Raw genomic sequence first — 22,256 nt, 5'->3', positions numbered from 1 at the left:
CATCGTCCACGCGAATCCCTCCGGGCCTCTGGGCTCTGGCTCTAAATCCACCCCGGTAGCCCCATTCGCTCCCTCCTCGTCTCCCTCGGTGCCGCCCCGCCATGGAAGGGGACATACAAGTCTGAACTTCCGTGCTTAGAAATGCGGGGAGGGTGGGGGAGTGGGGAAGTGGGGGGGTGGGGGGGTGAGTTAGGTGGGGAGAGGGGAACTGGAGGGATTCTCCTGCCAGGTTTAGGGGCGTCTCTGGAAAATTAGCAAAGCTGAGTGGTAACGGGGAAGCCAACAGTTTGCGAAGCAGGGAAGCGGGCTGGGCCGGGGTGAGGGAAATGAGCTAGAATTGATAAGGACAGCTCCCGCCTCTGCCGAGTCCACTGAGCTGGTCCTCACCGCGCTCCGCTGCACTTTCCCGGGAGAAGAAAGGGCTTTATCTCCTCCCTCAGACTATTAGCCTAGGAGTTTATCCGGGCAGCACGGATAATCGAAGGGTTTCCCAGCTTTTGGAGAGCTAAGAATCGCCCACCCGCACGCTTAGTGGGCCCCCTTTCCTACCCCCAAAACTGGGCCAACGGCGAAAAACAAAGCTTCGGGCACAAGTTGACCTGGAACCTCCGCCGTCGGTCGCCTCTGCGCTCTCGGGACACCCCGGCTCTCCATTCCGGGCCTTTCCTCTCACCCGGCCCGGCATGGACTCAAGCCCACGAGGTGTCTCGGCCTCAGTCGCCACTTTGCCGTCGCTGCCAAGCGCCGAGCTTGGCCGGTTTTAGGAAAGTGAGAGACCAAGTGTGAGAGGGGTAGCAGGGGGCAGAGCCCTTTTGGTGGCGTTCAGGGACCCAGCACCTTTCGACCTTCCTCGGGGTCCCGAGGCGGGCGGGTGGGAGCCAAGCTGAGCATTGATTGTTGTTCTTCGCCCTCCCCTCCCCTCCACACCCTTACCCACCCCGACCACACCCCACCCCCTCCACCACCCTTCTCCCCTCCCTCCCATCCCCCACCCCTGTCTGCCAGGTTGGAGGAGGGTTTAAAGCCAGGTGCGCCAAGTCAGCTCGCCATGTCCAGATCCGGGGACAGGACATCCACCTTCGACCCCAGCCATAGCGACAACCTGCTGCACGGCCTCAACCTGCTGTGGAGGAAGCAGCTGTTTTGCGACGTGACTCTGACGGCCCAGGGTCAGCAGTTCCACTGCCACAAGGCCGTGCTGGCCTCCTGTTCGCAGTACTTCCGATCGCTCTTCTCCAGCCACCCCCCACTCGGGGGAGGGGTTGGCGGCCAGGACGGCCTGGGAGCCCCCAAGGACCAGCAGCAACAGCCGCCGCCGCAGCAGCAGCCGCCACAGCAGCAGCAGCAGCAGCCGCAGGAGGAGCCCGGGACTCCTTCCTCCTCCCCCGACGACAAGCTGCTGACCAGCCCCCGGGCCATCAACAACCTGGTGTTGCAGGGCTGCTCGTCCATCGGACTGCGCCTAGTGCTCGAGTACCTTTACACGGCCAACGTGACCCTCTCCCTGGACACAGTGGAGGAGGTGCTGTCGGTCAGCAAGATCCTGCACATCCCCCAGGTCACCAAGCTCTGCGTGCAGTTCCTCAACGACCAGATCTCGGTGCAGAACTACAAGCAGGTGTGCAAGATCGCCGCGCTGCACGGCCTGGAGGAGACCAAGAAGCTGGCCAACAAGTACCTGGTGGAGGATGTGCTGCTGCTCAACTTCGAGGAGATGCGCGCCCTGCTGGACTCGCTGCCGCCCCCGGTGGAGTCGGAGCTGGCGCTCTTCCAGATGTCCGTGCTGTGGCTGGAGCACGACCGCGAGACCCGCATGCAGTACGCGCCCGACCTCATGAAGCGCCTCCGCTTCGCGCTCATCCCGGCCCCGGAGCTGGTGGAGCGGGTGCAGTCCGTGGATTTCATGCGCACCGACCCAGTCTGCCAGAAGCTGCTGCTGGACGCCATGAACTACCACCTGATGCCCTTCAGGCAGCACTGCAGGCAGAGCCTGGCCAGCAGGTAGGAGACAACAAAGAGGCGGACGGGAGTGGGGGAGCTCGAGAGGCCGGAGGGTGGGGAGGGGGCAGGGAGGAGGGGGAGAGAGGTGGGCTGGGCGGGAAGCTCTGGCGGGCGGAGGACGCAAATAAACAGTTAAGACTGTGTGGGGAAAGTTGATTTCAGGGTCTCTGAAAGGTCAATGGGAAACTGGCCTAACTGCATCCCGTAGTGCACGAAATCCCAGATTCTCAATCCCCGCGAGCCGAAACGATGGAGCAGTGGACTCAGAGCCTGAAATTGACAGGCAGGTGGGGCCCGAGGCCCGGACAGTTGCAAGCGGTGCCAACAAATAGCTTTTAGAAGCCTCTCTAAACCAGCCCACCCTCCAAATCTCCAGATGAGCTTGCCTCAGGCAAAGGCTTGTGTGAAGGGAAGTCCCCGCCCCATCCCCTCCTCTTTCTTGTCCTGGGTGAGCAGAAGCGCCGAGGCTGGAGAGGAGAGTCTTCTGGGACGCGCACATTGCTTTGGGGGTGTTTGGGATTTTGTTTTGCTTTGTTTTTTAATGACTTGGTTCTGCTCCCTTTCGAGACTAGAGCTCCATCCAGTACTGCTTTGTTATGGCCACTCTTGGAAATGCTGGCATCAGACGCCCAGGCAAACTTTTCTACCTTGTGGAAAGCCTTGCCTTTTCACTTTTTAAAAGAGAGGCAGAGCAAGAGGTTTCAGAGTGGTGAGGTGAATTTTACCTAAGGACTCCCATCCCAGAGGAGAGCGTGGTGGAAAATTAGGGGGAGGGGCAGAGCCATCCGGCTCCAATTAGGTCTGTGCATCTGCTCAGGAGTCACAAAGTTGGGGAGTTGTTCTGTAGAATGTGTCTCTGAGTGGTTTGCAAGTAGGATTTCATGTCCAAGGGGAGAAATGATGGGCTTTAAAAATGCTGCTGAGGTTTTTTTAAAAGGCTGTAGGAATGAGCAATCGTGTTTTTATTGACGTCAGTTTTAAAACCCCTTTTTAATGAGCCCTAGCAGAGGGTTTCTTTCTCTTTTTTTGAAAAAAAGAAACAGTATCATCTCAGTTTCTCAGGATAAAACATGATGATTCCGGAGTCCAGGCCACCCCAGCCTCAGCCACCAAGCTGTTACATTAGACGAGAGTACATTGTTTAAAAATCTATCCCTGCATTTTACCATCCAGAATGAGGTCAACAAGATGGGATCCACTTACAGTAGTCTTCTGGAATTAAAGTGTTTGGTTGTTTTTGGCCATGTTTCTACCACCTAGGTAACTCAAGTTTTAAGAAATGAAAGGTATTCGCTGCAGTTGTTTAAGCAGCACTGGTGTTAAGATGAGGCCCACAGCAGGCATGAGGAATCTTGAACTTGGAAGTCTTGTTAAGCTGATTTTTCTGAGATCTGTGAGTTAATGAATTATGGTGCCAATAAATGACAGTGAGACAATAGCACAAGCAAGAATCCAAACACTGGAATGCTTGAACAATGAGCACATGAATACAAGTGAGAGCAAGAATATAGAATGCATTTTTCTTTTATAAGAGTTTTTCACTTGTCGAAAGGTCAAAATGGTAAGCTCAATGTGATGGCCAAACATTCCCACACCCATGGAGATGGGCACTGGTAATTAATATTTCGGTATTTAAACTTGTATCATTATTAAGTGACCTCTAAGAATTCTTAATTTAACATATACCATACATATTCAAGAATTCAGACACCACAGTTATAGTCCTGAATATACATTTTTTCATGTTTTTTAAAAATGTGTACAATCAAGTATAAATTTGAAAACCCAGAAAGAGAATAAAAGTAAGATGTAACTTATTTTAAGAGTAATTTTGAATAAGGAGCATTATAAATTTGATCCAATAAATAATTTCTGAAGCCCTCAAAGCACTTTTATCTAGTAAATATGTCCTCAGATTCAATGTTAGAAGAGTTGATTTCCAAAATACAAAATCCATTTCCCACCTCAGTGTGGATTCAGCACACTGGCTGGGGCCTGCTGGCTCTGTCCTGGTGGTTGGCTGAGATACCAACGGCCTGGCTCCGTGACGACACCTTCCAGCTTCACTGGACCATGTCATTTGAAGGATATGTAGTGGTGTCTGACCACTGAATGCTTACAAGTGTCATGGATGCTACAAGAATCTGATGCTTCTCTGGTAGGAAGAAAACTGTGCTTTTCTTTAAAAGAGGAAGATACAGAAAAGAAAATACTTCTTGGGAACCTATTGTTGATCTCAGAGTAATCAAATTTAGCTCTTGTTCCATTATTAGAAACGGCAGCATTTTAAATTTGTGACTAATTACATTATTCTAATTTTAATTCACAGAAAAAATGAGAGAATAAACACTGAAATGCAGACAAACATGCTATAAATTGCAATCAATAGTATTTTATCGTCCATTTATTATAGCATCAGCATAATATAAAGATGATCTCTCAGCCCAATATGTAGTTTAACAGGGAAAAACTGTGTTAACCAATTGTTTTGTGATTACATCACTTTTATTGAATACGTTTGAATGGAAGTGCATTGTAGTTACGATTTTTTATAAATCCGCAGTTTTATAGTCTAAATTCAAACTCAGAAAGTCAAAATGGAAAATTAAAATTGATCCATCTGTTGGACTAAGTACAAAACATAAGCAAACAGAATAACTTCAAAAGAGAACTTACTTGTATAAGAATTCCTGTTATCTGTAGAAAGTAGGGATATTAATATTATAACAATATTTTAAAAGTGTTTTTAAAGGTTATTAGTTTCAAAATTTTAAGTCTGGAAAAATAAAGTGACCCAAATACAAAGATTTTATAAAGGCCCAAATTAATTTTACTTTTTGCTCTAGATGCTTAGTTTTTCTGACTATGCCATTTGTGCTCAGATTCACATTCTGTTTTAATCAACTAAGCATTAAGAATAATAAATAAAATAAAACAGACTTGTTACCTTATATTTATATAGGTAAGCAATTTAAGATTATAGGACTTGAAGGAAAACAGAAATTATAACTTTTTGAAGGTTTACTCTCGGGTTATTTTCTTTTGTTATATTGCAAGAAATATGAAATTTAAGAACTAAATTCTTGAAAAAAGTTTCTGGAAATGTCAGTATTGAGTCTTCTAAAGCATGAAAATTTAATTTAATAAAGTGACATGACATGCAGTGTTTAGTACATTAAAAAGTACATAAGACTTACAATCTAACTTTAGCTTAAGTAATCCCAAAAGTGTCTTTTTTATATGTATTTTTAAATTTTAATGCATAATTTAGTATTTATCCCCAAATGTCCCCCAATGGACCAGATTAATGAGCTTCTTTTTTCCCCCACATTTTTGTTGTACCTCACACAAGTTAATAGTTAAAAAAATGCCTACTGAAAGTGAATGGATTAAGCTAGTGAAGTCAGAAAGCCTGTGCTGTACTTCTCTCATGTTCTTCAATCTATGTTACTATTGCACATAACAAAAGTCTATTTAACCTTTTCCAGGGAAACACATGTAATAGGAAAGCATTCATGACAAGAACTGTAACTTTTTAAAAATTTAATCACCAGCTATTACAGTCCATTTTGAAGTGTAGTTTTCTAAAAATTATGGTATAAAAGATAAGAGGTTACCTTTCAAAAATTTCACTTTATAAAACACAGTCTATTTCACATAAATTACTGTAAAAATCTGTGGAAACATCAAGAGTACTAATTACCTATTTGCTAAAATGGTTTGGCAATGATTACAAATGATTAGATTTTCTAATATCTCTACACATCACAGTTTTGATCTCTGGCTTTGGTTCTTAGAAAGTTTTTGTTTAAATGTATGACAATATTTTCTATTGGTTCTCTTCCTAAAAACTCAGTAACAACCTCAACAAAGCAAGCCAACCTCATATCCAGGCAAACTCTAAATTGTTACTTCCCTTTATATCAATTTGATACCCACAGATTAAAAATTGTTAGGTACTTAGATTGTGTATCAGAGGTTACTCAACCATTCAGAATACAATTTGTTTATTATCTGAAACAGAAGCATTGATTACAAAATTATATCACAGGTATGGGAGCCATATTGTGATATTCTACAATCAAAGAGCAATTAGAGTAGACATTAGTGTATTTTACTAGCATAGAGGATTTACTGCCAAAAGTAGTAATTTTCAAATTTTAATTCATGTTTGTACTTTTCCCCATTTTTATGAACACACTGCTTGCAGTTCACTCATTACCTTTACTGATTTCTAAGTACCTCAGTTTTCTTAACTTAAAAATACAGTCAAAATATGTTACCTTATTTACAACAGATAATGCATTCCAGGTGATAGTCTAAGCACTTTACAAATGTTAACTTCTTTAATCCTCCTAACAGCCCTAGGAGGTGGGTACCATTCTGTTCACTCAGTTTATAGATGTAAAACCTGATGCACAGAGAAGTTAAGCATTTTCCCATGGTTGCACAGCTAGTAAGTGGTGGAGCCAAGGTCTGGGTGCATTGTGGCTCCTGAGTCTGCTCTCACCCACTACAGTGTGCTTCTTTCTGGTAGCGCTCTCCCTGCCAAGCCATAATTTGATGAATAACCAAAGGTACCCACCTCTTGGATGTCCAAGAGTTATATTTTATACCTAAGACTTTCACTTTTGGAAAGAAACTTAGGCAGGTTAAATATTAATGTATCTGAGTTTCAGAGAAGGTAGAGATGCTCCAGATGGTTGGCTTTTTTTTTTTTTCTGTAAAAGGCCAGATAATAAATATTTTTTTACTTTGGGGACATAGAGTCTCTGTTACAGCTACTCAACTCTGCCCTTGTAGCACAAAAACTGTTATGGACAATACGTAAACAAATGGGCAAGGCTGTGTACCAATAACATTTCATTTATGGATGCTAAAATTTCATATAATTTCCACATGTCATGAAGTATTATTCTTATTTTTATTTTTTTCCAACCATTCAAAATTTTAAAAACATTCCTAGTTTTCAGGCAGTGAGCTGCATTTGTTCTGTGAGCCATAGTTTGCCAACCCCTGTTCTGGGCACTTGGGACGCATCAGTGAACAAAGAGACAAAAACTTTGCACTCATTCTAGTGGGAAAGAATCCCCATTAGTTTTCTTCCTTCTATTTGGAAAGAATTCAAGTTTAAATAATTCTACCATCTGATAGAATGTCAACTTTCTATAATAGAATAAGACTTAGGAATTTAAATAGTTATCCCAGAGCTAAATAGTGACTAATTAAAATGAATTTACTGTTCACTTTTACAAGCACACTGGATATGGAACCTCTTCAGCTTGGTTGGTCATTATTCAGAAGAGAATGACTACCGTTTATATGGTATTTTAGTGACTTCCAGGAGGAAATCAGAGTAGGCAAGGGCATTGAACACATTGCTCTCTGAGTTTGATATGTACCTATCTGCAAATTAATCTAGGCATGTAAAGGAATGTTCCTTTATTTTCCTAAGTGCCATCCTATATTTCCAGTTTCTTTGATCAAAGGTCATGAGTTGTCCGGACTTCTGCCTTCTGAATAAATCCATTGGGCTGAGTATGTCTGTGGAACCTCTTGCCTTGTGCAAAGTGAATAACTTCTGGATTAGTCCTCATCCCACTGTAATGTTGGCTCATGTGCCTATCTCCCTCATTAGACAGGGACTTTGACTATTTGTAACCAAAAATGTTAGTTTCCTATGAATTGGTATTGATCTTAAATATGATTGAGATGGACACTTAGTATATGGCTCAGTTTACTGCAATTGACAAAGCCAATCTGCAATGAAAATTGAGGTAATTTTAAAGATGATTCCTCTCACTCACACAAACACAACTATTCGTTGTCAACAATAATAGTAATTATCATTAATTGAGCACCTACCATGAGCTAGACATATTAATTACATTGATTCCAATCCTTACAATAGCCTTTCAAACTTTGTAGAGATTAGGAGGCTGTATTTTAGAGAAGATAAATAATTTGGTCAATTATCCGAATAGTGTTGAGCTGGGGATACTCAAATAATCTGGAGAAAAACCTTGCATTATGGGTACATCTTGTAGGCATGACTTCTGCAAAAACCAAACTATAATTTGTACCTTACATATCTTTGGTTTACCACACTACAGATGTGAGTTCCTACTTTCACTCTCTTCTTCAAGCCACCCTGCCAGCCAAGAGGAGTGAGGAGAACATAATAGAAAGCCAAAATTCTTTCCTACTGGTCCTCTGTACTTAATTTTTAGTTCAAAGATTAAGGAGTTAAATGATGAGGCGGCTAGGAGTTGTCTTGCCATTTTGATATTGACTTCCTAAAATTAGAGTAAGCCAATATACTTTAAATAAGGCAATAAAAATAAGTGTTTTTAAACTATGAAGAATAGTTATAAAAATAAAACAAACACAGCAAAACCCTGAATTTGAACCCAAAATAGCTTTCCCTGAATTTTCACATGACGGTGGATCTGGTATCAGCTTTGTTTCTGGGAGGACAATAGAAAGCTTTTAATGTCTGTGATAATATCAGGTGATAAATATAACAGAAGCCAGAATTATAAAAATGCCTGGCTATTTTAATAGCATAAGGTAAGATTACTCTAATTGGAAATTTATTGTTTATATTTTGTTTCAAGAAAATCATTTTACCAATTGTTATGCCATCAATGTTTATGTCTTCTGTCATTCATTTAGAATTTCAGAAAATATATTTATTTTCTATGTCCTTTCCATTAACTTCCAAGATAATTCATGATGCATGAATTACTAATGATGATTTATTTTTAAAAACCCATTATATATATGGACAGGAGGATGAGTTTGCTAGGGTAAGAATTATCAGTTCTAGCATAGATGATCCAGTGAATATATCTATGTTGCTGTAAATATCAGAAGGGCTTGTCTAGTCACAAATAATGTTAATGAAAATAGGGTTAGAGCTATTTCCAGCATTAGAAGTAAAACAGAAAAGTATTAGGGAGAGCCTACTCTAGTGTGGAATTGACAAGAGTGAATATTTATCATGAGAAGGTAAGAGAAAAAAATATCTCATAGGAAAGTGAAAAAGCAGGAACGAAAAGGCAAGGAGATGTGCAGAATCAAAGAAAATATAAAGAGGTAAACTATGAGATCTGAAAATGAAGAACAAAAGAACTAGCAATAGAAGAATCTAGGCGGGAACATTCTAGGGTTTGGAGAGGAGATGTTCAATATTTGTGGGACAAATAAGTACAAATCAAGAAGCGCTTGAATCACTACATTCCCAGCCATACGTAGTTCACAGATTTATAGAATTTGATTATAAAGGGAAAAAAAAGTCAGTCCTTAAAAGAAAAAAAAAAAGTTTCCACAAGAAGAAAAGGTCAATAATGGCCTCTTCACCCCCTTTATTTCAATTCACTTCAATTATTACATATTTGCCATCTGAGTTAACGTATTTTATTTTTTTTAAAAAAAAACCTCTATGTTCTTGTGCTAGGTAAATGTCAGAGGTCAAAGAGGACAGGACAGCCTGTTATTCCGACAGGAGGACATGAAATTATAAATTTGCTATTGGCAAAATTGCCTTTACTAACACTGTAATTTGAACTGGCAGCAGATCCAAGGAGCAAGGAGAACTTCGCAACTTGGGGCAGCTTACTCAACCTGTGCCTGAGATGGTGTCATGTCCGCTGTTGGAACTTGGAGTGATGCATTGCAATTCACCAATAACAATAACTTGTGCTGCAAAAATCCCCCAAAATTGTATTGAACTTATATAACGTACCAAGCACTGTGCTAGGTGCTGAGATCTAGACTTGAAGAAGACGACATATTCTGACCTCACGGAGCTTACTCGATAACAAGAGTAAATAATGGCACAGATTAATTACACAGACGATACGTGCTATAGATTAGACAAGGACCAGGAGCTGAGAGACCATAATGCAGCTGGCAGCCACACAGCCTTGTCTAAGGAGTCAAAGAAGGCTTTCCCTATTGAAGAGGTTTGAGATGAGTCATCCAGGGTGATGGTTTCTGGGAAGCAACCTATGCAATTAGGGGAGTTACAGGCTGAGAGAAGGGCATGAGCAAAAGCCCCAGGCAGAAAATAGCCTGGCACCTTCCAGGAACTGAAAACAGGTGTGTGTGACTTGAGACACAGCAGGAGGGGCGGTCCAAATCATCAAATCACACAGCGAGTTTGTAGGTGCTGCTAGGATCATCCACCGCATGGCTGAATTCAATATGGAAAATCAGCACATTTTTTAGTTTAGCTGAGAGAAGATAGCAACACTAGGGTGGAAAAAAATTCTGCCTTTGAAATCATAGTCCTACCTACGTAACCTAGCTCCACTTTAGCACTTTAGCTGAGTTCTGCATCAGTAAAATGGGTTAATAATTACAGTTCTATTTCCCAGGACTTTTGAAAGGATCAGCTAAGATTTTCTATATATATGTATAATATATATATATACTATTTAAATTATAATACCAATTTTAAAAAATAAGTTAAGCATAACTTATCTGAATACATTTTTGCCTATTGAGAAAACTCTTAAACATATTCGTGATTTCATTTGAAGCACGGAAATAGCCAGACTTTTAAGACCCAAAGAGTGAAGTTGAAAGTACCCCAAAGTGAAACCAAGGGCAGCAGAAAAAAATGGGAAACAGGATTTCTGATTGCTCTCAGTCGTTTATATTTATTTCTTCAAGGGGCAAATGATGGTCTTTTTAGGTATAAAAGTCTTTCCTATCTTACTTTCATAGAGGAGATGCCCCTGTTCTTTTTAAACGTGTAAAACTGAAGCTCAGAGGCTGCCATCAGGCCTCTCCCGCATACCTCTGCTTTTGCAGCTCCCAGTGCGCCAGGGACAGGGTTGGTAAATTGCACCTGCGCGGGGACTCGGCACTCCCTCCGAGCTCCGCTGGGCCGCCGTATGGAGACTGGCTCACTGGAGGCTGCAGAGAAGTGAACTGAACAATTACAGTCGGTTTCACTTCCCTGCCTTATGTGCCTTCAGGTGCCCCTGAAGACGGGCGAGACCAGTGAAATGGAGAAGAGGGGGAAGAAGAGAAAGCAGAGATATCAGAGAACAAAGAGTCCTTGAAAATGTAAAAGCATTGTTGAAAAATGTGGATAGATGGATGTGCATACGAAATGCATACTGTTGGCTGCTAGCCTTACATTTTCTATACGGGGCCTCCTTAGATTTTATTTTATCAGATAAAGTTCTGTTTTGTATGGTGGGGGCAGTTGGGGTGGAGGTGGAATGGTCAAAGATTCACCTTCTGTCCCTGGCTCAGGAATATCAGGTTGGGAGAGTCAATTTTTCACCAAAAAAGAAAGAGTCGTATTTGTAAATCCTGCTTAGAACGGTGCAGCAGACCACTGCTTGGGCCTGATTTTAGCATCCCTTGAAATCAACCACACAAGGGCATCTTGTGCAAAAGAAGAAGGTTAGAAGATGGAATGTAGAATGTGTGAGTCAGAGAGGGGAACTTTAAAGGAAAAACTTTAGTGACTTAAAATTTACGTTAGGACCTCAGCATGTCCCATTTCTTTTGCATCAACAGGAGTTCATTGATGCTGTGAGACTCCTAGTCATTGTTGATATATTATAATGACAGAAGCAGGTGCCTGGTAGCACAGACCAATTTGGTGAATTGGTTACTATGGCAACTGTACCACCACCACTGACAGTGGCAAATTCTTACAATCCCCCTTTTTTCCCAAGATTTTTTAAAAAATGTACTTCTCTCCCCTCCCCTCTCCCCCCTCCCCCACTGTCTGCTTTCTGTGTGTATTCGCTGTGTGTTCTTCTTTGTCTGTTTGCGTTCTTGGAGGCACTGGGAATCTGTATCTCTTTTGGTTGCATCATCTTGCTGCATCAGCTCTCCGTGTGTGCAGCACCACTCCTAGGCAGGCTGCACTTTGTTTTTCATGGGGCGACTCTCCTTACGGGGTGCACTCCTTGTATGTGGGGTTCTCCTACGCTGGGGACACTCCTGCATGGCATGGCACTCCTTGCGCGTCAGCACTGCACATGGGCCAGCTCACCACACAGGTCAAGAGGCCCTGGGTTTGAACCCTGGACCTCCCATATAGTAGGCGGACGCTATCAGTCGAGCGAAATCCGCTTACCACAGTCAGCCTTCCTTAAGGTTTTCAGGAGTACTCACTCCAAAATGACTTTTGTAGTTAGAGACCACAAAGTAAAATTAGGCATTGAGAAGGTAAAAGACCTCTATCTCTGTATCTCTACATCTCTATCTATAATGTTTGATCTAATAGGAGATATAAAGAAAAATGTTAAGGTTATATTGCAAACATCATAAATATCTCTACTGCATAGTAACTAATACCTAGAAGTCAGACAGATATGAGTTCAAATTTCACCTCTATGATTTACAAGCTGCCTCTCCTTGGGTTAATATACCTAACCTATTTTCATACTTCTTACCTGTAAAATGTACTTAATATTACACGCCCCTAACAACATCCTTAATGTTGAAATTATGTACAACACAGTGCAGTGGTTAATTGTGAATACTTAATAATCAATAGCTTTTATTTTTATAGGAATAGTTCTATTTCTTTCCAATTTACCTTTCTGTTTCCTTGCAGGCCTCCTAATTCCAAACACTATGTTCATTCTAAAGTTGGATTCCCACAACCTGAGTCCTAAATGGTGGTCTTATAGTTGTAAGTGTCCCATCTGAGTGAACTACAGAGCTGGGACTAGCACTAGATCCATTCCATCCCCTTGATTTAACCCATGCCAGGGATCAGAAAAGTGGAAGTACCATGGCAGATTCACGTTTAACAGTTTTATTGAGATGTAATCCACATACCCTACTTTTAAAGCATACAATTTAGTGGTTTTAATATGTTCACAGAGTTGTGCAGTCATCACCACAATCAATTTTAGAACATTTTTGTCATTTCCCCAATAAAAAACCTTATCCCTTAGCAGTCATTTTCCCCACAGCTCTAAGCAACCCTAAGCTCCTTTCTTTCTCTATAAATCTGCATATTCTGGCCATTTCATATAAATGGAATCATACAATATTTGGTCTTTTGTGACTAGCTTCTTTCACTTAGCATAAATGAGTTCAAGATTAATCCATTATTAGAGCATGTATCAGTACTTCATTCCTTTTTATGATGAGATAATATTCCAGTGTATGGATATACCACATTTTGTTTATCTATCCATGAATTGGTGAACATTTGGGTTGTTTGCACTTTTCGCTATTGTGAATAATCCTACTTTGAAAATTCACTTACAAGCTTTATGTGGGTATGTTTTCATTTCTTCTACGTATATACTTAGGAATGGAATTGATGGACCATATAATAACTCCATATTTAGCATTTTGAGGATCTGCCAAATTGTTTTCTAAAGCAGCTGCGATATTTTACATTCCTACCTGCTGTATAAGGTTGCAATTTCTCCACATCTTGTCAAAACTTACATTATCTTTTTTTTAATTATAGCTGTCCTAGTGGGTGTTAAGTGGTCTCATTGTGATTGGCATTTCCCTAAGGGCTAATGATATTATACATCTTTTCATGTGACTATTGACCATTTGTATATTTTCTTGCTAGAGATGTCTGTTCAAGCTCTTTGCCCATTTTATATTTGGGTCATCTTTTTATTATGTTACTAACTTGTTAGAGTCCTTTAAGAATTTTATTGGAGCTTCTAGGTCACAGCTGGGACACCTTCTGCAGGAATCAGGTGTTATCAAATGTGTGTCATAAATTTATAGGATTTCGACCACTACCATCCGATCCCAAGAAAGCAGATAACCTCTCTAAATTAGTTATCTTTCACATGTGTATGCCTTTAGAATGCATCTTCTTCCATGCATTAGCAAAATTCTTGGTTACACAGAGAAGGTATCTAATTCTAGGCAGTCACTTCAAAATACCTCAATTCATGATGAACTTTACTTGCCACTTAGTATTCAAACTTTGGAAAGAGAGAAAACAAAAGAGGAATGTGTAAACATCATTCATTAATGTAATCAAATAAATTCAAGGTTTGGGATTTCCCCAGAGTTAAGAAACAGCAAACTAAAGCAGCAGTCCGTAGTCTAGGTAAAAATCCTTTCCAAGGAGGGGGAATGCCCCGATCAGGAAGGAGCCCCTCTAGTCTTCCATCAGCCTACTCAGAAAGAACAAGTTCCAGGAAACAATGTTTATTTTGAACTAGAAAGTATAATCTCACCTCAAAAGGTTTTTCTGGAGAATGCTTCACATATTTTTATGGCAAGGAAACTTTGTCAGAGCATGAGAAAACACTTAAAATTTCTGAAAGCAAAACAAAATTTGCATCTGTAACTTTATAGGCGCTAATGAAAATCGGCCACAAAGGCTTCTGCGAATCACTTCTCCACCTAAGCTATACCTGTTCTTCTCCCTCCTCCTCACCCCTTCTTCCATGCCAACTTTGTTATCCATTAACATTTACAGGATATGTACAGTCCGCTGAACACCAAATAGAGGAGTAGCTAAGGAACCTGCCTCCCTATATTCCAAATACTCTGTACAGAGCATAGGTTGTAAGTTGCTATGAAGTGTAGCTGTTGTGTGGTAAAATTAGGAAGATCTTTTCTCAAGGCAGTCATGTAAGTTTGACCATGGAAGGCCCTTTCTCAAGTGTCAATTCCTACAACTGAGTGTGGGATTGATGGTCTATTTCAGCCCTCAGTTTCTGTTGACTAGAGAGTTCTGTTAAGGACGGCCACGAAGAGAACATAAGGAATAAGAAAATAGGTTAACAGAAACTAACTGAAATGTTACTTTTCAACTAAATCTAAATGGGCAAAGTTATAGAGGTAGTTGAGTAATTATCCAAGTCAGAAATGTGTTAGTAGCTCTTCCAGTATGCAAAATTAGAACAGAAAAAAACATGGATCTTCTTTCCTAGGGCCCAGAAAATCTTACCTAAAGAATCAACCACACAACTTTTAAAAAAATTCTCAGCCCTACCCCAGAGTTCTGAGTTCAGTTGGTCTGGAATGTGGACCAGGAACCTGCATTTTTAGCAAGCATCTCAGGCAGTTGTTCTGCTGGTGGGTTTTTGGATCACATTTTGAAAATCACTGGACTAAGCAAATAATGGTGTCTCCTTCCCAATTCACTACATACATAGAAGATGGGGGAAAGACTGACAATAATTTACTCAAAGAGAAGAGAAAAATTATTTCAAAATTGAAAGAAATTAATTAATTGGCATAAGAAAGGGGGAAAGTTTTCAGAATTACTAGACCGTACAGGATTTCTTCCAGTGGAACTTTGGTACCTACCACCTAAGAGAATTTGCAGAATAATTCCAGCCACACAGTTCACAGTGTCCACAATCCAGCTTCAGAGAATCTTATAAACTTCCCCAGAAAAAAAGTGCTTCTGCAAGTCAAAGATGCAATGGTTTAAAAGGGTACTGGCAAGCTTGGCTGCCTGGGTGGGTCTCAGAGTGCTCTTTCTGTTGAGGAACACAGGAGGGCCCTCCAGATAGCCTTCCCTTTAGCGCCATGGCCCCTCCAGGCTTGGCGAAGCAGCAGAGAACAGAAAGAAGTGGCTCCCTCCTGCGAGGGAGACAAAAGAGGAGGAGGAGAAGAGATGCCTGGCTCACCCACAGCAGCAGGGGGTCCCTAAGCAGGATCCCAGAAGCCACACCTCATTGTCTCCGTAGCACACTCTCCCCCAGTGCCTGCCTCACTCCCTGCTGCATATCTATGAAAAAATAAGGATAAGTCTTGTCATTTCTCTTAATCCCAAGATGATATGGAATTATTCTTCCTTTAAGATTAAAATGACACCATTTTAGGAAGTATCATTTGAAACCCATTCTTCTGAAGATAGACACCTATTTGTTGCCATGAATATTCCAGGCGATGTATTCGGTTACTGACTTTTCTCCCCATCTCCCTGCGTGGCCACTCCCACAGTGACTCTCCAACTGGAAAGAACCTGCTTAGCAGGAGGCTGGTTCCACTTCTTCAGAATGAGCATCGTAGTTTCCCCACGAAAAATTTGTCTCCCCGGAGTTAGAGTAGTGGATGAAACAGGGAACTGGCCATCGTCCCCCTAAGCATCATCTTGAATGGCTGAACTGCTTTCTTTGGAATGTCATTTTGTTAAAATAGTCATTTTTTACTGTTATGTCTTTGGCTTTCGTGAGGTGTGTTCCTTCTGAATTTGAATGCTCGGCCTTATTCTGTGATCTTGCATTTGTATGTACTTTTTCTTCTACGCAAATCCCGAAGTATCTCCAGGTCAGGAAGCCAGTCTCATCTCTTTAAAACGCCAGACAGATGGGAAGGAAGGAGGCAGGGAGTGGGAAAGAGAACGAGAGAAAAGTTTCAGTCATGAGATTAGTTCTCGGGAGGCAGCCTCGTCTTGGGCTTTTGGAGGAATCTGCACACCGGCGTGGCATGTGAGTCCATCCCTGGCGTGAGGTGAAGCCTTTTCTGTTTTTACTGCTAGGCTCTATGGAGCTGGAATCTCTCCTTTGTGACAGACTGCACAGACCACTTCCCTCCTGAATAAGGAGAGGAACTTTCCCCTACCACACAAATACCGGTTACCTCATGGACCTCTTGGTAGTGAGCATCTGTGCCAGGGAGCAGCCAGAGCCTGTGCCCACTTGCAGCAGGAGGATTAGCCTAGGAGGTAATACTTTGGCCACGCCACTTCCTCACAGGGGTGGGGAGGATGAATGAGATGTTATTTCCACTGCAATTTATGCCCTTCAGAAGAAAGGCACTAAGCACTAGGGGTTAGAATTAAGGATGATAGTGGTCACTAAGCAAAGAAGATACTCAGTTGCCTAGTTGCAAAGGAAGCTTTAATCTAGGAGTGGGAAAGGAAGAGGGCAATGCAGTGAGTATAAAGATGACTGGAGGCACTTGTTCTGCATGAAGCAAAGGGCCCAGAATGGAGTATGAAGCACTGTGTACAAATATGAAGATAGACCCATGCCAGCCCTTGAGGCTTAGAGGCTAAAGTGGGGTCTACATTCATGGATTCAGGTGAAGACTTGAAAGTTTTTTCCCCCGCCTATGTCTACCGTCATTAGCCGGTCTCCAGGTGTGGTGCCTAGAAGAACGCACCAAACTGCCCTCTCCTCACAGGGAGCATGGTTCTGTTCTGGAGTTAGGCTGAGTCAGGCAAGAAACCGCAGAGGACTCCTGTGAGCTCCAGGGACTGGGGTGTGGAGTGGAGGGATGGGAAGATGGTTAGCTGCAATTGGAATGTGTAACGCTATGGTCATTAAAATGCTGATCTTCTCATAGTCACAAAGATAGAAAGGGGCATGGTTGGAATGTCATTCAGGTTTTCAGATTATCAGATCTTACTCCATTTTTCTGCTGGGTTCCAAAATATGGTTTACCTATCACTCGTGGAATGAGACAATTTCAGATGGTATACAAGAAACCACTTTTAAATACATTTTTATTAGGTTAGGCATTATTACATTTTAATGTATATTAAAAATAAAACAAAATGAACGCATCAAGCTTGTCATTTCATAAATAAAATTGCTTAGAACAATGATTCTCAATACTGGTTGCAATTTGGAATCACTCAGAAGATTAGAAACAACAGCAACACCTGTGCTGGGTTCCACCCTAGAGCAATTAAATCAGAATTTCCAGGAGGTGCCTCTACCCTAGATATTTTAAAAAGCTTCCACAGGTGAGTCTAAGGTGCAGGCAGCCAGTATTGAGATCCACTAGTATAGTCTGGGATTAAGTTTTGGTTGTTATTGTTGTTATTGTTGTTTTTAAGTGAGCAGTTTGGAAGAAAATACCAAGTGAATAATATTATAGATAGTATGCAGATATGGCAAAAAACATAAAGGTCTTATTCTTACTAATAAACTAAATGCTCATTAACAGTGTGCTTTATAATGGGCACTGAGACAACACTGCTTCTAAAGAACAAAAGGGAAAACAGATATACAATAAAATTAATGAATGTAGTGTTGGAACTTAAAAAAAAAAGACTAAGCACGCTCAAGCAGAGATCAAAAACAGAAGGGGCTTGCATAACAAAGGTAACAGGTTAGATTTGGGGGCTACTCAGTAAGATTCTCCCCAAAATATCACCCTCTGACTCTTCCCAATATTGATCTAGAACTGTGCCTCTTCCTCTTCTGCCTTTTGACACCCCCTCTTCTCCTACTTAATTGGATCTTAAAACCAGTCCACTGGACCTTGAAGCAAGTGAGTATTAAAAAAGGATGAGGAAGCGGATGCAGCTCAAGTGGTTGAGTGTCTGTTTCCTATATGTGAGGTCCTGGGTTCAATCGCCAGTACCTCCTAAAAGCAAAACAAACAACAAACAAATGAAAAAACCAACTTGGGGGAGCCTATGTAACTCGCGGTTGAGCGTTGACTTCCCACATATGAGATCCTGGATTCAACCCTGGCCCAGATACCTAAAAAAAAAAAAGATGTTAAAAAATCTATAATGACGTATTCTTGGTTGATGGAATTACAAGTGACATTTTTTTAAACTATTTTTTTGTCATTTCTTCATTCATACAAGCATTTATTGAACACGTACTATTGTACTAAGCCTTTTTTGCTTTGAAGTACAGTCAGAATTGTTCTCAGTGAACATATATTGTCTTTATATTGTGATAAAACAAATCTTCAAGAGTTACTTCCATTTTAGAAAAACTAAATAATTTATATGACTAACCATTCTATAGTCACCACACAACCAGAAACAAGGCAGAAGAAGAAGTGGCTCCAATGTCAGAGGACGGGAAGCTTTTTCAGCCACACCTGAGAGTCACAGAAGAGTTGTGTAAGAAAGCCCTAGAGAGGATTCCTTTGTGAAAAGAAGGAAATAAAACCCATCCTGAGGCACTGGAAAAGATGCCCAAACCCCTTTTCCTTTATTCTTTCATCTGTTAGATGGGGATAATGATACTTTGTGTTTACCTACCTCAGAGAGGCATTATCAGGTCTATTTAAAGGCTCTTCCAATGAAAGCTGCTGTGTAATTACCAAGAACAGCTATGATAAAGAAACCTAAATACAACAGCAAATCAGCTGGAACGCATTCTCAAGGGACTTTACCTCGCCTGGGACTTTTTAAGAAGAGGATAGCAGTTCTCTTTTAGGGATCTTTGGGTACCATTCTGGCAGGAAGCTTAAGGAACACCAGGTGACTTTCAAAGCGTCCTCCTGGTCAATGACTCAGGATCTGCCTCTGCTTGCTTTTTCCTCACGGTCTGAGCAGTTTCCATGTGAAATTCCTCTTTCAAGTTTATGCAGATCTTAACTCACAAATTTTTATCCTTGAAATTAATTTCAAGCAAGGCCTTTAACCACAGGAGAGACAGAGAGAGAAAAGGGAGTTTATAATAGGGCAAAAAATGTGCATATTATAGATAGTGGGGGGGGGGGTTCTGTGAAGGTTTTCAAGAAGAGGATAGAAATAATTGATCATTAGTGCCAGGCTTTGCTAAAATTCATCTGGCAAACTTTGTAGTATAGATTAGATGGCAGGGGGAGGGGAAGCAAGGACTCAGAAAGCAGGGACACCACTATTAGAGCAATTTAAAAGAGACAATCCAGCTGAATTAGGCAGATGGCAGTTGGGCTGGAATGAAGAAGTAGATTTGAGAAACATGGCTGTTGAATCGAAGGGACTTGAAAAAATATTGAATAAAGCAAGAAAATGGGAAGAGGCAAAGATTATCATGAAATTTGGTGAGTTGGGTATTATAAGGCTTGATGACTTCCTTAACAGAGAGAGGTAGTAGTCAAGAAAAAGAGTAGGTTGAATTTATGAACAAGATTATGGATCAATACCATTATAGGAAACCCAGTGATTTTATATTTTTGTTAAACTTTTGATGTAGTAAATATTCTGGCTATTTATAAACCATATAACCTATGCTGTCTGAAAGGCTTCTGAGCAATAAAAGAAAACACCAAAATCCCAAAGACTGATTTTCAAATGAATGCTTTGTAAGGTTAATAATTATGCAAAATAAATAGGCTGCTGTTTGTCAATTGATTACCATAGGAACTACATAAATATTTTCACCTGTATCCCGGATGTCAACTAGGGGGTTCCCAGATTTAGTAAAGATCAGGTAAATTTGCTACAAAACCTTATAGTCCCATGACCTAGAGAAATCTAAAGCCCATCCTCATGTCTTTGATTCCTCAGGGACCTTTGCCTTCCTGTGTTTTTCTCTGCCTCCCAGGTTACTATCATACATCACTGTTTTCCCACCACATGTGAAACTATTTACTTCTTTTATAAATACAAAGCCATCATGGGTCTAGTAAAGTCCCCTGCAATTGGTTGGTCATGGGGAAGAGTCATAACTTCTTTCAATCTTGCCCCGCCTCTCCTTACTGGATTACATTGTGAGAATCAATTTTTTCTTTCTTCACTATGCAGAAACATTTCTCTTTCAAGGTGTCATCAATACAAAGGGCCTTTCATTCGCTGGATGGATTTCCTCCAGAAGGCATTCTTGGTTAGAAGGGAAAAAACCACTTAGTTTCCCATTACATCAAATAGCTTCATTTAACCCTCACAACATCCTCATAAAGAAGATACTATTATTCCTGCTTTAACTAGCAGGCAACTGAGACTGAGAGAGGTTGAATACCAACCCAAGCTTATAAAAGTATTTCAAGTGAGAGGAAGAGGACTTAAATCCAGGTCTAGATGACTCTTAACTTAAAATTACTTTGGCCTTTGAAGAATGGGATAGTAATTTTCTACCCCTGTTTACTTTGGCACTTCAAAGCTGTTTAGTTCCTCCATTAAAAATAATTTTTTAAAAGACCATACCCTCCAAAAGACCAAATGTGGGACATTGTGAAGTAAAAACCCCAGTGATTTAGTTTCATTTCATAGAGAACTAGTTAAGATAAATAAAACATTTAAGCAATGGAAATACAAGGCTATTATTTTTAAGTAATGAAACTTGAATGGAACTTATTTTTTAGACAGTGGAACTACAGAACTATTATTTTTTACATAACAAAACTTGCATGGGGATATAGACCACTTGCTTGCCAAACCTGTAGATTATACAGAGGAATAGTTAGTACTAAAAATGGTGAAGAAAATGATGATAGCATTTATTTAGCACTGTTTTAACTGTCTTACATATATTGTTTCTTTTAATCTAAAAAAAAGAAGAAATTATGCCATAGGTCTATTGTTATCCAAACTTTAAAAATAAGATGAAAGAGGGCAAAGAGGCTAGCCCAAGGTCTCTCACCTGGGAAGAGCTAAAGCCAGGTGTCTGTAAGGCCGTAGGGCCTGTGAGGGGTCTGTGAGCCCACAACAAGCAGCTTGTTCTGCCTACAGAACAGCAGTGGTCTCAGCAGATGTCCCCGTTAGGATGGAAGTAAGTATCAGAGGAACAGGGATTCCCACCTCTTGCTCCCACCAATATTTCCAGTGTTTTGAACAGTGCCTGTCTGGCACTTAGTAGTAGTTCAATCAATAATTGCTAAATAATAAACCATTCCAAGGTCCACAGGATGGAGGAATAGAATATGGATTAGAGTGGACTTACTGATATTCTATTCATGAACTGTTGTGATTAGTAATTGAAGAAAATGTGGCCCTGGTGTGAAGAAAGTGGCCAAGGTGGCTGCTGGGTGTGGGGAATGGGAGGAAGAGATGAGATGTGGAGGCGTTTTCAGGACTTGGAGTTGTCCTGGGTGATGCTGCAGGGACAGTTACCAGACATTGTATGTCCTCCCGTGGCCCACTGGGTGGAATGTGCGAGAGTGTAGGCTGTAATGTAGACCATTGACCATGAGGTACAGCGGTGCTCAGAGATGTATTCACCAAGTACAATGAATGTCTCATGATGATGGAAGAGATTGTTGCTATGAGGGGAGGAGTGGGGTGAGGGGAGTGGGGGGTATATGGGGACCACATATTTTTTGAACGTAATATTTTAAAAAAAGACAAAAAATTGCTAAATAATAAATGAATTGAAACAAAGCATCTAACTCTGTAGCAGAAATAAAAACATAGACAATAATCATGCATTGGTGTATAAAATATTTCATTCGAAGAAACAGAATACGAAACATCTGGTTTGGAAATGCTTGTTTCAGAACGAAACAAAACAAAACAATGTTTGTAGAAGACGAGAAGCTGAACAGGAACCCAACACTGTGCAGTGACTGCTAAAAGACCATTGTAATTTTAGAAGGTCTTGAAAGAAAAATAGTATAGGTCATATCACATTTGTTAGAGTATGTACAGTTCTGACCTT

General features: G+C 41.0%; 1 protein-coding gene across 1 annotated transcript in view; it reads left to right on the top strand.

Annotated features, from left to right (window-relative positions):
- The first annotated feature begins 867 nt into the window (after positions 1-867).
- Positions 868-22,256, top strand: part of KLHL14 (kelch like family member 14) — a 93,869-nt gene continuing 72,480 nt past the window's right edge. Inside the window, exon 1 of the mRNA XM_004478996.3 lies at positions 868-2,001. Coding sequence (XP_004479053.1) covers positions 1,049-2,001 — 953 coding nt within the window. The 5' untranslated portion in view covers positions 868-1,048. The remainder of the gene's footprint in view (positions 2,002-22,256) is intronic.

The sequence above is a fragment of the Dasypus novemcinctus genome, chromosome 16 (assembly GCF_030445035.2).
Source record: "Dasypus novemcinctus isolate mDasNov1 chromosome 16, mDasNov1.1.hap2, whole genome shotgun sequence".
NCBI classification, from domain to species: Eukaryota; Metazoa; Chordata; class Mammalia; order Cingulata; family Dasypodidae; genus Dasypus; species Dasypus novemcinctus.
The sequence above is the reverse complement of the archived record's forward strand: the minus strand, read 5'-3'. Positions and strand labels throughout refer to the sequence as shown.